This window comes from Carassius carassius, chromosome 29 (genome assembly GCF_963082965.1).
Source record: "Carassius carassius chromosome 29, fCarCar2.1, whole genome shotgun sequence".
NCBI classification, from domain to species: domain Eukaryota; kingdom Metazoa; phylum Chordata; class Actinopteri; order Cypriniformes; family Cyprinidae; genus Carassius; species Carassius carassius.
Genome location: NC_081783.1, coordinates 23,867,202 through 23,880,957, shown reverse-complemented (window position 1 = coordinate 23,880,957; position 13,756 = coordinate 23,867,202). Strand labels below are relative to the sequence as shown.

The following is a 13,756-nucleotide window of genomic DNA, read 5'->3' as shown; positions in this document are numbered from 1 at the left end:
TTAATATCAGAAAATATCATGCTGACAGAAATGTCACATGATATTGAACAGTCTTTGCATTGCTGAATGTCAAAGGGGGGTGACGAATGCGAGAACTGGTCTTTCACCTGTGTGCCATGGGTCTAAATATGAAATTATATAATCAACAAAATCACAAATGTGATTTTTTTTTTCAGTCACGTCAAATTTATTTAATTGACAGTACTTAAACCTAAAATCATTCACTCACCCTTATGTCATTCCAAACCTTTTTGAGTTTCCTCTGCTGAACACAAAATAAGATATTTAAAAAAAATGTGGGTAACTGAACAGTTGCTGGTCCCTATTGACTTATGACGTAAAACGTATGCTATTATAACAATCAAATAGATTAGTATTATGGGGCATACACGCCAAACACAGTGCATCGCGTCTTTAGACCCGCACGAGGACGCGTCTGATCCATAGTCTGATCTACTCGCGCAAGTCGTTGAACTCGCGTTAAATCCATGATTTATCTTTCTGTCTGATTGATAGCCGTCAGTGGTTGGGTAGAAGGCAACAAATCCCATCATTCCACACTCCTTTTTAGCGTCATCAAACCACGCAATTGTTATTGTTTTGATAGTGTGCCCTCAACTGAACAGTTGCTGGTCCCTATTGACTTATGACATAATATGTCATAATGTTAAGGTTAATGGGGACCAGCAACTGTTTGGTTACCAACATTCTATGTAACAAAATGGAAACCAGCAACTGTTGGCATCCATAGAATGTTGGTAATCAAACAGTCACTGGTCCCCATTGACCTCCATAGTATTTCATATTATGGAGGTCATTGGGAACCAGCAAGTGTTGTTGGTCCTTATTGACTTCCATAGTATTTTATAGCATGGGGGTCAATGGGGACCTAGTCTCAGGCGTCAAGCCCATGGACCATTGGCTAAGCTTCTGATGCATATGGGACACAACAGTGGAAACAGTTCAGGAGTGTTGAAGTCGTCATAGGATTGGTGGTTGAATTCTACAGGATTACCACGAGATGTGTGTGTCACGTTCTTTAACATTCCGCCTGGAAACAAAAATAACGTGGTGCCAAACCCCCTCACTAAAGAAGGGGCTAATGAGCGCTTATTATGATCAACAAAATGCTGAATTTTCAAAAGTATGTGAAATATTTAAAGTTTGCATCATAGAATCACACCAGTCTGTTATTGTGGCAACATTTCCATGCCTCAAAATGTGCCGATAAACGAAACAAACTGTAATAGGTTGTTTGACCTGTCGGTCAAACGGCCTCATGGGTGGACCTTGGCCCATTAAAGCTGCCATGAATTCCAGACCTTTAGTCTGGAGGGTCTGACTATGCGAGACTAATGGGGACCAGCAACTGTTTGGTTACTCAACATTTTATAGAAGAAAATGGGGACCAACAACTGTTGACTTACATAGACTGTTGGTAGCCAAACAGTTGATGGTTCCCATTGACAAAGGTCAATGGGGATCGTTAAGTGTTGATGGTCCTTATTGACTTCCTTAGTACAGTATTTTATATTATAGAGGTTAATGGGGACCATCAACTTCCTCAGAATGTCGGTAACCAATCAGTTGCTGGTTTCTATTGACTTCCATAGAATTTCACACTATGGATGTCAATGGGGATTTGCAACTGTTTGGTTACAAACATTCTTCAAAATATATTATTTTGTGTTCAGCAGAAGAAAGAAACTGTCCCTTTAAATTACATCTACTTATGGATCCACAATTGAGATTTATACTATTATTTAATTGCTCCTAGATGTTGACATTATGTAACACTTTTCAGTAAGTGTTGTTAACTCTTCAAGTCCCATAACCTTGGGCAGTAATGTTTCTCACTCTACCACTCAGATACCTCAAGACTAACATGGAGGATTCAGATAGGCCATCTTATAAACCTTTAACAATTAAATCTCTCCCACTTGAGCCACAATCATCCATTAGGTGGATAGTACAGAGGCTTTAATTTGAAGTTTACCATTGTGAGGAGTCGTAAAATGGCACTTTTCCTCGGCGGATCGGCCATTTTGTAACCTCCTTGTGAGTGCCGGTGATCAGTGGTGTGATTTACTCGAAGCCTGATATTAGTCACACTCAACTGGTGCTTTTCCCACCATCTGTGAGAGCACACCAGAGAATATGGGCTAGTGTCAAGCTCAGACAAGGCCGCAAACCAAGGATAGCCTCTACTGGTAGATTAGATATTCTAAGGGATGTTGCTCTCCTTACACATTCTGGTTGAGGTTATTATTATGGTGTTATGTTCCACTATGGAATATTGGATTTATGGCAATCTAGATGTTTTATTTTGACCAGCATTTTCTCATGCTAGTCAGTTTTGAGATTTTAGACTTTTTTGCTTTCATAACTTGACTTATTTTAGACTAGAAATATATATATATATATATATATATATATATATATATATTTAAAGGAATATACTAATATATGGCTATAAAATTCACCTGAAATACAGCACTATACACACACACAACATTTTGAAGAATGTTCTTAACCAATCTGTTGATGGTAGCCATTTACCACCATAGTATTTTTTTGTTTGTTTTTCCATACTATGGAAGTCGGTGGCTACAGTCAACTGTTCAGTTACCAACTTTCTTCAAAATATCTTATTTTGTGCTCAACAGAAACTCATACAGGTTTGGAACAAGTGGTCACCCCCTGATGACAAAATGTTGATTTTTCCGTGAATTATCTATTTGATGCCAGAGACGGTGCAGTGAGACATTTTATATCTGTATTTAGAGAGAGTTTTCATTCAGCTTTATTGTCATACAGTACACAAAAGCATGTCTGATTACCCCTTCATTAAATAGGCATATTATACAGCATTCATCTCACAATAAGTCAACTCAGGGAGTCATCAAACTGTAATTGATTAGGCTTAATTAGTCATCAGAAGGAAGGGGAGAGGAGAACGGTAAGTGCTGTCTTCATGATGGAAACGGTTGCGGATGGTCTTCAGCTTTGGTTTCTAATGATGCCAGGATGCTCTGAACTGCTGCAGCCTCAAAGTCAGAGATTGATCAGATAACCTTTGCCAGCATCCAGATCTGTATTAAGAATAAGAGCACTGTATCAAACATTCTTAGACAAGGAAGGAACAAAAGGTAACAATGGTAACAATGGCAATATAATAATTCTAGTGGCAATAAGATTTCAAATAAATGCTGCTCTTTCGAACTTTATATTGATCAATGAATCCTGATACAAAATATATCATAGATTCCATACAAATCATTAAGCAGCACAACTGTTTCCATCATTAATTATAATAAGAAATGTTTCTTGAGCTGTAAATCTGCATATTAAATGAATATATAAATATTATGATTTCTGGATCATGATACACTGCAAACTGGAGTAATACAGAAATTACTGGAATAAATTAAATTTGAAGATATATTCAAACAGAAAACAGGTTTGTTTACAATGTAATAATAATTCACAAAATTGCTGTTTTACTATATTCTTTATCAAATAATCCAGTATAAGAATATTAAAAACATACAAAAAGAGACCTCACAGTTCTGAACAGCAGTGTATATACAGTATATTTTGGCATCAAAAAAGGTAAAGAATAGAATAGAATAGACCATCATGCTCAGGTTCTGTAATACAGATAATATGCTCAAGCATTTATTATTCCTTCTTCCAAGACCAAATTATCTAAACTTCTGTATCCACATTAAACATACATCTCTTTTGTCGATTTAGATTTTCAGAAGTTTTTTTTTTTTTTTCACAAACTTCTGAAACAAAGTCGAAATTTAAATAAAACATACATAAGAACCTTCTGAGCTAATTGAGAGTTAATAATTAAAGTAGTCTTAAAGTGAACTGTGGAAGAACTACTTTTGAGCAACACAGTGTTCCTCTGGGATGACCACACAGTGAAAAGACATATATATAATTATTGATGATGTGACACGGTTAACAGGTTTAAATGAAGCATTGTAAGCATTATTTCTCCTCCTCCATATGAAACACTCCTGATGTCTTCATGTCCAAGCATAGATTTGAATTCACAGCATTCAAGGGGTTCTTTTTATCCCTTTTAGACAGCACTTCTGAAAGACTCTGACATTCCCTCGGCGGTTAAGATAAACACAGACAACAGAATCCCTGCTCTTGAGGAGAAAAGAGAAGGGACCCAGACGTGAGGTGGGGGGAGGTGCTTTTTCATCACAAACATTAACATAGACTCTTGATGTGACACTCCAGTCAGCTCTGAATCTGAGTCGGAAGTGGCTCCGGGCCAAGGTAAATAACCCGCTGGACAGAGTGAGACAGAACAGGGGAGGTTGTGTGAGGATGAATGGGACAGGCTGGATGTGGAAGCAGCCCTCTGGAGCACTCGTCCATCAGGGGCTCCTTAATCAAAGTTTTCCTAGGGTGGAGGACGGGTGAAGAGGGGTGTTGCCTTAGCATTTCCCACTGCTATATGTGCTTTTCCACCCCCAAAAGTTTTTTTTTTTTTTTTTTTTTTCTGTTTAATCTCAGCATGTTTCACTCTGTGCGTTTCAGTAGCAGCAAAGATGGCAGCAATTACTGTAATTAATTCTGAGTCATCTGTGTAATAATTGTTATTTGTATTATTTTAATACTATACGTTTGCATTGGTTGCAGGTTTAAAAAAAAAGTAGTATCAATTTGAGTTGTATCAAATCTTTTTAATAATTCATGTGGATTTATTCATGTGGAAACTCTTGAAAACACCATTTATCTACTTATTGGAATTTTTCTTTCTTTCTTTCTTTCTTTCTTTCTTTCTTTCTTTCTTTCTTTCTTTCTTTCTATCTTTCTTTCTTTCTGTACTTAAAATGTTCAAATGTGTTCATTTATGTGAAAACTTTATTTTATTATTATTATTTTTATTATTATTATTTATTTATGCCCATGCTACCTGGCTGATATCACTAAAATGGGTGTCTCGAGAAATCTAAAGAAAGTTGTGCAATTTTTTATTTATTAAAATAAATAAAATAAACAGTTGGAGGTGTGACCTTTACGTTTTTAGCCAATCAGACACATTCTCTGTCTATCAGTATTTAGGTGTATTGTAAACATTGGGTTGACAAAGTGTTTGGACGATTAGAGGTTTGTAGGATGAGGATTGGCTACAACTTTGCAAAACACAAAAATGAAAACTGTTTACATAAACGTTTTATTGATTATTTCCCCACAAACAGCCTTTACAAAAAAGTACTTTGTCAGTTCACTGATAGTAACAGATGGTAAATCCATAGTACTAATTGTTTACTGTGTTCGTGTTACAAACTATGATTGTATTTGGATATCTTGTAATAATACAACGGTATTAACAAAGTACTTTTTTGTAAGTGTGGCCTGCCATGGAATTATGTGGCAGTTGGGTAGCAGTAACAGCTTTTGGGACCTTGAGTTGCTTTTGAGACGTGCGTGGTGTTGACAGAACTGGAGCGCTGCTGAGTCTCAGGGCAGTGCCGGCGTGCTCTTGTCTTCCCAGAAAAAAACACAATGTGTTTATTTACTGCTGCGCTAGTCCAAGTGCATTTTCATGTACTTGCCTGTAATTGAAACGGTGACTCTGTGTGGATTTCTTTTAAATTAGGCCTGGATTCATTTCCGAAGGGGCTACAGTAAACAGCTTTACCAGGAGCGTGTTCCTCAGGGACCCCCAGGAAGTGATGGAAACATTCTTCTATCAGGCCTCGGAAGGAAACGCAAATATGCCGCAGCGTGTGTGAATGTCAAGAAGAAATCCCCCTTTTTGTGCTTCACCCTCAGCGTATTAACAGTTTCTCACTTTCAACAAGGTGTCGTGTTGTAAAGCTAACAGATAGGGGGCATTGTTTGTGTAAGGGGATAGATTCTATTTATTGTTCTATTAAGAATTATACTGCCCTCAAACTCAATATAAAACCCTGTCATAAATTTATATTTATTGCCCTCTGTTAGCTATATTCATACATACAGTATATATTCTTAGCTCTGCCAGATCTGAACCCTGCTCCCCGTTCACCTCCAAATATTAATTCAATGTTGACATGGAGCGCGAGGGTGAAAGTCGCCCACCCTGCCGTTACCCGCACACACGATTCCTCTCCAGAGTCCTTCCCCACCTCCCCCCACATCTGGTCGCCTGGCAGTTCGCTGGAGAAAAGGCTTCTATTGTGGAGCTGTCAAAGTGCTAAGCTAAGTGGGCTAAGGGAAGGCTCACCTTAACAAAGGAGCCTGTCACCATCAAATAACAACAAGAAGAGAGAACCCAGAGGGACACTCTTAAATGGCAATTTGCACCTACGGTGGTCACTGTAAAAAATAAATAAATAAATAACCAGAGACACATCTAATAATAGTAGTTATGGGGAGGGAGGAGGGTGTGGAAAAACTGGTGGAGTGAGGGGTTATTATATAGGTGTGTGACTCTGTGGAATGGCAAAGTCTGGACCAGGAAAACTGTCTTTAAGTGACAAGCTGTCCTGATGAATGAAGTCATGGTGTCAAGAAGAAGGTCAGGAGGACACAGATTTGTTACCACACCAGTCAATGGTGTAGGAACACTTCAGTCTGTTTTTGGATGGCATTTGCATGGACTGTTTTCTGATTGTCTGATTAGTCACACACAAATCAATATGCGTAATATATCCACCAGACATTTAAGTTCCCATGATGTTAAAATAAGTACTTTTGAGAAAGACCTTGTTGCTGGATTTGCAAAAGTTTCCTGGCACTGAATCTTGAAATCTTTTTTGAGTCATTAGAATGTAGGCTAGATGTTATTGAGCGCACTTGTATATTTAATTTATGTCACATTTACATTGGCTGAAGATATTACAAATGTTGGATATCCTCCAACTGAATGGATTCAGTGGAGTCAGACTTAATAGAGTCTGTGCTCATCATACACTACATTTTCATTTTCTTTCCGTCAGCTCAGACTAACAAAAAAACATTCAAACAGGTTCTAACACTTCAGTGCAGGGATCAGTTCTAACTATTAACTAGTTGCTTAGCAACTACCTCATTAACTAATAATAACTAGCAAATTACGAGTTTATTGAGGCGAACTTTGTAGTTATTAGTTTGTTAATAGCAAGAATTGGACCTTGAATTAAACTGTAAAATAAAATGTCTCATCCAGACAAATTGTGGAACTAATCTGGGAAAAACTATTGTACTACATGCAGCCTTCAACAACACTTTAAATTATGGAACACATATTCATTATTAACTGTGAATTTTCCCTCAGTAAACTACTAATTTGCTGCTTATTAATAGTTAGTAAGGTAATTGTTAACTTTAGGCATTGGATAGGGATGAATATGGTCATGCAGAATAAGGTATTAATATGTGCTTTATTATTACTAATAAGCAATATGCTAGTAATATGCATGCTAATAAGCAACTAGTTAGTTGAGAAGTTGAGTTAGAATTGGTCTTTAAAATAGAGTGTTAACGATCAATCTTGACCAATTCAGACATACTGCAAAACAACTGCAAGGGTTTGACATCAAATAGATAATCTAATAGTTTGAGGCCATTGACAAATCTGAACAAATTCCTGTTTCCTTGTTTGACCTTAACTAGCCATGGAAAATAGAAGTTCTAGGACATTGTTCATGATTACCTAATGTAAAACAATTGTAGTTGGTTGGCAAGCTTCATAGAAGCAGACTTACAGAACATGAGTGAACATAGAAGACATCTGAAGAGTGAAAGTTGGTCCAGTGGACTGATGAGTTTATATTTTAACCAATATTGGTCCAACCCATATTGGAAAGAAGCATAATCGTGATGTGTGGACTGTTGAACAGCTCACAACCAGCATGGCTGTTACTGTCCATTTCACAAGCATCACCAGCCACCAATATCTGGGGTGTCCAATCCTGCTCCTAGAGAGCCAGTGTCCTGCAGAATTTGACTCACAACAAATTTGCCTGGAAGTTTTTAGTTAACCTAAAGAGCTTGATTATCAGGGGTGCGTTTTCAAAAAGTAATTGGTTGCATCTCCCATCATTACCAATAGAGCTCAGTGGAACTAACGAACATAGTTAGCTAATGATGCTTTTGGGAAACGCACCCCAGGTTGTGTTAATTAGGATAAGAGCTAAACTCTGCAGGGCATGTGCTCTCCAAGGTGTTGGATTGACCACCACTGATCAAGAGAATGAACAATTGGTGATTCCATGTCCTTTCAGCAAGATGACAACTCTCAATGCCTCAATCTTGGAATTACTGCAGAAGAGTCAGGCAAAATGCTAGCAAACATCTTTGTGACTGTTGTATTTGGCCAAAGCCAGATTTATCAGAAATACTTTTATTCTAATAGACTTATAAACCCAAGACATCCTTGAAATGTCTTGAGTGCTGCCTCCAATAACAATAAAGGCACAAGAGATTTAATTGAGGTACATTGCTATTCTCAGGGAGCTCTTTACTGCCATTGTCACCTTATTGTTGCTCACTGGTATCTAGACCTTAAGCTTTTTTAAATGATTGTTAAAATTGCTTTACACAATCACTACAAGGCTTTTGTGATCATAATTGGCATTTCTGTCAATGCACTTGAATCCCCCTGGAATTTCACATTAGTCATCCAGGTAGCTGGCAGGCAGCTATGGAGACAAGTAGCAGGTGCCTCACAATTTGCAGGATCCCTCTGTGCAACACGTCAAATTTTAGTTATGACCAGCAAGTGTTCCACTCTCACAATTAGGGGAGCATAGCTGGCGTACAGCCCAGAGCTGACCCATGAGATCCCAGAGTCCAAAGCCCAGCAGTGATGTGGCACAAGTCTGCTACTGCTAACTACTTGACCCGCTCTCTACATAATGTCCGCTGTGCCCACCAAAACATCTGGCTGCTCTGCCCGAATATCATTGAAGCCAAGAAAGACACACCAATCTGACCTTGGTCTGAAATTGCAATTTTAATCGCCTTTTTCCAGTGCTTTTGGATATAGTTGTCTTCGTTTAAATGAGGTATTGTCTTTTAGATAACCATTTATAATTTGTCTGCTTAACACACTGTTTTTAAGGTCACTTTGTCCCATATATAGTGTAAATGTGTTTTGAGTAGGTTTTTCTATAGGGGCTTTTTTGGAACTTTTTCATACAGTAGTCCCAAGAACTATTGGCGGAAGTTCCTGCTTTTTGGCTTGTTCGCACCATAGGAACCAGGAATGGTTTTAGTTCTAGGAACTCCATTCGGGGGAACTAAATTAGCTCCTATTTCAGAGTAGTATCTAAAACAGTTCTATAGGAATTACCTCTGATGTACATGTATGTTGATTGGCCAAAAGCATGCGAAACAGTCTACAAGGCATTTCTTAGCTTTTCAAAAAGCTGTGTAAAAATATTTACTCCACGAATAAGGAAAACAGCAATAACAGCATTTAGCTACCTGGTTTCTGCAGTGTTTGGTTCTTTTCTCAGCCTTGGTGATATGCACTGTTGGGAACGTTACTTTAAAAAAGTAATTAGTTATAGTTACTCACTACTTGTTCCAAAAAGTAACTGAGTTAGTAACTGAATTACTCTATATAAAAGTAACTCGTTACCAGGGAAAGTAACTATTTGTGTTACTTATTTTTTTTTTTTTTTTTTGGAGCAGTTTTCACAAGTCAGTTAAAATGAGTAGAACAGACAGGTGTTCGTACATAACTTTCAATATTTATTGCACGTCAACAGACAGCAAGTTTTATCCTGCACTTCCAAGTATTATCTATGTAAGAAAAGTGTTTTTGGCCACTACCTTTGTAGATGCGTGTGTCACATATTACATGTACATATTACATGCACGTTCTTGCCTTTGACCACAATTAATTTGTATTAGTGCTTATATCTCCACCTTGAAAATGCCAACTTTTCATCGGATTGCTCCTGACTTGCCATCTCTGCTGCTGCTGAGTATCTCGCGTGCGTGCGTGCATGCGTGTGTGTGTGTGTGTGTGTTTGACGCCGCTGGCATAAAAACACTGGCTCTGATTGGCTACCATGAAACACATGACTCTGCCTTAGCCAATCATAATCGCTTGTCTCGTTATTAACCCACCTCCTCACTCGCTGTGTGAGCCAGGGGTGCGTTCGGATTATATAGGTTATTAAATCAATGCATAGTAACGCACCGAATTTAACGTCCAGTAATGTTAACGGCGTTATAACGACGGGAAAAGTAATTAGTTAGATTACCGCGTTACTGAAAAAATAACGTCGTTACCTAATGCCGTTCTTTTAAACGGCGTTATTCCAAACACTGGTGATATGTAACACTGCAAGTTTTCATAGGAAATTTTCATGCTCTTTCAATCGCATAAATTGTGCATTTACATTTCATATCCCTTATCACAAAACCCATGACACACAACAAAAAGTTCCTGGGACTACGTTTGTAGAACTATGCAGTGCAAAAGTGCCTTATCCTAAACTCAAGAACTTTTTTGATCAGCTTTTAGCTCCAGTGGTTTTTTAGTAACAAACTGTGGAAATATGCATATGCGAACAGATTATTTATGTGGGAGAAAACATAAGAAACATGGAGAATTATGTAGTTGGCTGAAATGTACACCAGAATTCTGGAACGGATTTGGTTCAAAGCATTTTGGGTCCTTTAAATCCATTGAAGCTGCACAGTAATGAGTGGTGACACTGAGAAAAAGCACACCAGCTTTTGTTTCACTTTTCATGTGCTAACAGTTAGAAAGTTTAAAGGTTTTGTTTTTCTTGGCCTTGGTTTTACTTTGATAACCTGCTGTTCATTTACACTAATTCCTAAGCTCTCTGATGTGTTTTAAGCAATTAAAGTTATTTGAGGAAGAACACATTGTTGAGAATATTGGGTAACACTTTAGCTTTGGGACCAATTCTCACTGTTAACTAGTTGCTTATTATCATATTTTCTGCATAACCATATTCTACATCCCTAATCCCACCCAATACCTAAACTTAACAACTACAGTACCTTACTATCTATTGATAAGCAGCAAATTAGGAGTTTACTGAGGCAAAGGCCCTAGTCAATTGTTTGTTAATGGTGAGAAGTGGAACTTTAAATAAAGTGTGACCGAATATTGTAACTACTACGGAGCCACAAACCTCTGTGCTCTTATACAGTAAGTACTGGAGCAGCAAAATCAATGCAGGGAAAGCCGAAATAATCAATAACCTGATCATGAAGGCTGTTTCAAGCTCCTGAACAACACCTTCCATCTGCTCCATGGGGCTGTTATTGTACATTTTTAGCAACAGGCTTCCATGTACAGTGGAAGAGTTCTTGAGGTTTTTCCTCAAGCTGCTGTCAACTGGTACCGAGGCTTTAGCTATTATATCTGTTTATCTTGTGCCGTAAATCCTTTTCCTCCAGTAAATCACCTGCCATGTATGAATGGATATACAAATAAACCTTGGACCAGTGGATGAGAAAAGTAATGGCAAGGCAAAATAAGTAGTTTATCACATAATGGGTTATCTTTTAATCTACCTCCTACATCTGCACAGATTTACTGTACATTAGGATGATGCTGTCAGAACTCAATGTCTGAGAACAACATGTTACAGCATGGACATCCCATGTAAGTCAACTTATCGGATAATTGTCTTGGCTAGACTCATACAGTAGGGATGAAAAATGACTTGACAGATCAATGAAGCTAAATGGAAAGTTCTGGAGTTCCCACCTCCTTCAATTTGCAAAGAAAGAAAGAAAGAAACCCTTGTGGTGTCCCCATTTGACTAGAATTACACCAGGGTGAAGTCAAATGCCTTAGGTGTTAACCAGAAAGTTTACTGGAATGTTGTTGAGATCACAGTATTGCTGGGTTTTACCTTCTTGCAAAGAAATAGAAGTATTTTTTTCATGTGGTCTTCCCATATTCCTAGAGTTACCAGGATGATGTCACACCCCTTCCATCTTAAAGCGATAGTTCACCCAAAAATAAAATTTCTGCCATCATTTACTCACCCCCATGTTGTTAGAATCTTGTATGACTTTCTTTCTTCTGTTGAATACCAAAGACGATATTTTGAAGAATGTTGGTAACGAAACTATTTATGTATTTTTTTTCAAGAGCATGAAAGTCAATGCAACTAGCAACTGTTTGGAACCATATGAGGGTGAGTAAATGAAGACAGAAACTTCAGTAACACTTTAGTTTTGGAACCAATTATCACTATTAACTAGTTGCTTAATCTAAAGCGTATTTTTGAGCACTCAATCCTATACCCATAACTAAACATAATGATTACCTTACTAATTATTAATAAGCAGCAAATTATGAGTTTGAGGCAAATATCATAATTTATAGTCCTTATCCCCAAACTAAGATCATTTGGGGTGTACTATTCCTTTAATCACACTTGCCCAAATCATTATTAAAGGCCATTGGAAAGTTTGTGAAGTGTTAATTAGGTTTTCTTCTTGAAAGATTGTGAAAGTTCCTAATTACAGTGTTGACAGTAAAATATAATTTGCCCTTTTCTATGAATTTGATGTCCTGTCCAACACATCCTTGGGTTTATAGATGCATAATATGTATTTCTGAATGGTTTTATGTCTGTAAGGCTAATTGTTGGTGTCAGTAGCTTCTTCTATGGTACATCACTCATCATAAGTTGAGTGAGACAGATGTGGCGAACAATACAATGTGAAGGCTCTACAGCTTCCCACAATCAGTCAGTCTGGTTCATGAAGAAAAAAAAACTCTCCTTTGCTTTATTTGCTCTGCTTTTCTTTGTTATTCTTTGCTCACGTTTATTCTCTCCTGTACTGACTGATCATTTTACATGTATAGAATAGATAATGTTGCACATTCTGTGATCTAGAGACATATACATGATCTCTACCTTCAAATCATCTGTTAGCAGTGCACGTTCAGCACCTGGTTTCCTATGGAGGTCTTTCTCAGCATCTGTTAGATATTACCAGGGTAATGACTGGTAGTTTTGTTCAAAGTCCTTCTCAATCTACAGTCCTGCACGACAACTTAGGTCATAGAAAACTAAAGCATAAACACATTTTGTTCTTATATAAAGGACTTTTATTGTTTCTGTTTTAGGGGAACGTTCGTCTGTTTGTCTTTATTTCATGGCTGTGGTGTGTTCTACTGGCAATCAGGCCTTGAATGAGTGTCGATAAAGACAAGGGGTTAGCAGCCTCTCTGGATGATGGCATTGCTTTCACATTACATTGTTTCCTTCTATCTATATGAAAATATATTCTGTGTAAAACTTTATTTTGAAGAAATATATTCCGTACTTGATTGGATTAAAACTTGGTTGTGTTTATTTTTGCAGAATGCTCGAGGATGACCTGAAAATCAGCAGTGATGAAGAGGACAATGAACAGGTAACTGCTGCTTTCAGACAGATTCAGCTTTGGACTGTCGGAACTATCTGAATATAGCAAGTTGAATTCCAGGACAGAATATAGTTTGAGCTTGATTCACAGGCCCATCCTGAGCAAACGCTGGAGTGTCAATATAGTGAGCATCCGTGTATAAACTGTGTTATTAGAGTGGGAGACATTGTGTGCTCATGTGTAATAATATACTGCACATGCAGCCATGTCTGTGTACACATATAAGTATCAATGGAACCATTGCAAAAAAAAAAACAAATACATTGCTTTATTTTCTGTGGTAACTGAGCATGTCAAGGCCTATGTTTTAAGTGAATAATTGAACCCCAAATATTATCTTAATATGGAGATTTCCTATTCATTTTTCATAAAACAAGTT

At 37.6% G+C, this 13,756-nt stretch overlaps 1 protein-coding gene across 3 annotated transcripts in view; it reads left to right on the top strand.

The window, feature by feature from the left end:
* aff2 (AF4/FMR2 family, member 2) overlaps positions 1–13,756 on the top strand; it is a 221,992-nt gene that overhangs the window by 140,889 nt on the left and 67,347 nt on the right. For all 3 annotated transcript variants that reach the window (XM_059516437.1, XM_059516436.1, XM_059516438.1), the window contains one exon: positions 13,314–13,365. In XM_059516437.1, the coding sequence (XP_059372420.1) occupies positions 13,314–13,365 (52 nt within the window). The remainder of the gene's footprint in view (positions 1–13,313; positions 13,366–13,756) is intronic.